Raw genomic sequence first — 2,044 nt, 5'->3', positions numbered from 1 at the left:
GAGAGAGAAAGAGAGGGACGCGCGACGAGAAGGTGAGAGGACGGGCCACCATGAGGCGCTCCTCCAAGAAGTCGTCGTCATCGTCCGCCGCGGCCGGTAATGCTCCTCCCCTCAACCCCCACCCCCACCCCGACCCCCATCCCCGCTCCCCTGGTTGTCTTCCTTGTTTCGTGATTAGGCTGCGTGCGAGGCCTTGCTGGTGGCCTCGGCAGGTCCCCGGTCCGTTCGTTGTCTTGCGAGATTCCGTGTGGTGCGTTGTCTCGGGAAGATCCAATCTTGAGTTGTCCTGTGCGGAAGCCTACGAGGTACGACTCGTTGATTGCCGGTATGTGGGGTTCGGATCGCTTGTTACGGGATGGGAAGGGTCGGGGTAGATTCAGGGTTTGGGAATCTGTCATGGTGGTAAAGAGAAGGAGCTGAATCCTGGGTTTGGATCGCCTGGTGCAGAATTGGGTGTGGATTCGCTAGCAGATTTACATTCGTAATGTAAGCAGATGGCAATTCATAGGTTTATTAATTGTGTGCCTACCCATGCCGAAACGCTTTGCAAGTAAAATCTAAAGAGCAGCTACCTGTTAACACCGTGTTCTGGGTTTCTGGTTCAGCTCTGCAATCTCCGCGGTGATTTGTTGTCTTTGCATCAATTTTACACCACTAATAACATAAATTCGCCATGTATCTTGTGCGGTAAATCTTTACCTTTTTTCTGTGACTACAGAAATCAGGTTAGTATAAACTACATATGGATGTATAAGTCCTTTTACAGATTTCAATACAAACTACATATGGATGTATATAGACATATGTTTGTAGATTCACTCATTTTGCTCCTATGTAGTCCCTTATTATTGGAATGATTAATCACTACATGCTGTCTTGCTACATATCTCAAGTGATTACTTCAACTTACTCATTTGGTGGTTAGTTTGCTGCTCCCATGGGGTTTTAGTGCCATTTTGTAATTTGTAGTGCTGAATTTTACCCCAGTAAATGTAAAAGACAGATTAAGAAGCTTATCTTGAAATTGCGTGTGTATACATAGAAGTTTCATAAGCAACTAGAATAGCTGCCCATTGGCTCAAACTTTGTCCTAATAGGTTTTCTTTTTTAGGTTATTAAAATGTTTGTGTATTGAACTCTTGATTCTTACCTTCTCTTTAAATTTGTTGTCGCATTACTTCTTTTTCCAAATGGGTTGGTGTAGGAGCTATCATATTCTCTTTTGAGGGTATGTATATCTGAATGAGTACTAAGCAAACGATTATATTTAGGTGAGGAACGAGTAAATGAAAAACAAAACAGAAAAAGAAAAGGAGTCAGTACAAACCTGACCAGCAGGAAAGCACAACGTGGTGAGATGCATTGATTCCTTTTCTTTCTGAATTACTTGTTGAACCCTATACACTTATCCATCTGGGTGTAAGAATGTGCATGTGCGTGTTATTCAGTCATTTGGTTTATGTCAAGCTATGTGTTGGTCTTCTCCTTACTTCTGCTTCTTCCACATGCACAAGTTTTGTTTGCACATTAGAAATACCAAATGCATAATTTTTGCTTGCAAGCTAAATTCTATCATATGGTATGTGGTATGCAAAATCAAGATACTGTATATTGATAGGAAACCACATGTTCCTTGGATCTATTTGTAATAACATTTCCATTATTATCTCCAGTTCCCACTAAAGCGGTTTCAAAGGAAATAGAGCGGATTGACCAACTTTTCTATACATATGCTGATGGCTCATCCAGCATGATTGAGTAAGTTTTTTCACAGTTTTTCTCAAACACTTGCCTGTCATTATTTTTGCTGTATACTCATGGTGGTCATCCTTCCATTTAGAAATTCTATGTATACCTTCCAATTAGGGAATTATCGCACATGGTAAAAATACGAGCTGTTTTATATGAATCATTGTAAATTGTGATGTAATAGTTGTCAATGTTATGTAATCCCATTCACGAAAATGTGTATTGGTAGTTTTACATACCATTTTGATGCAGCTAGATGTTAATGATTCTTTAATGCTATAATTTCATCTTTGGT

At 40.5% G+C, this 2,044-nt stretch overlaps 1 protein-coding gene across 2 annotated transcripts in view; it reads left to right on the top strand.

The window, feature by feature from the left end:
* The first annotated feature begins 6 nt into the window (after positions 1-6).
* The window catches only part of LOC119330973 (DCN1-like protein 4), a 4,516-nt gene continuing 2,478 nt past the window's right edge, over positions 7-2,044 (top strand). Inside the window, exons 1-3 of one of the 2 annotated variants that reach the window (XM_037604121.1) lie at positions 7-96; positions 1,272-1,352; positions 1,674-1,758. In XM_037604121.1, coding sequence (XP_037460018.1) covers positions 51-96; positions 1,272-1,352; positions 1,674-1,758 — 212 coding nt within the window. In that variant the 5' untranslated portion in view covers positions 7-50. The remainder of the gene's footprint in view (positions 97-1,271; positions 1,353-1,673; positions 1,759-2,044) is intronic. The other variant, XM_037604122.1, reaches the window with a different exon arrangement.

This window comes from Triticum dicoccoides, chromosome 7A, assembly GCF_002162155.2.
Source record: "Triticum dicoccoides isolate Atlit2015 ecotype Zavitan chromosome 7A, WEW_v2.0, whole genome shotgun sequence".
Taxonomy (NCBI): domain Eukaryota; kingdom Viridiplantae; phylum Streptophyta; class Magnoliopsida; order Poales; family Poaceae; genus Triticum; species Triticum dicoccoides.
This window is presented reverse-complemented; position numbering and strand designations above follow the sequence as displayed.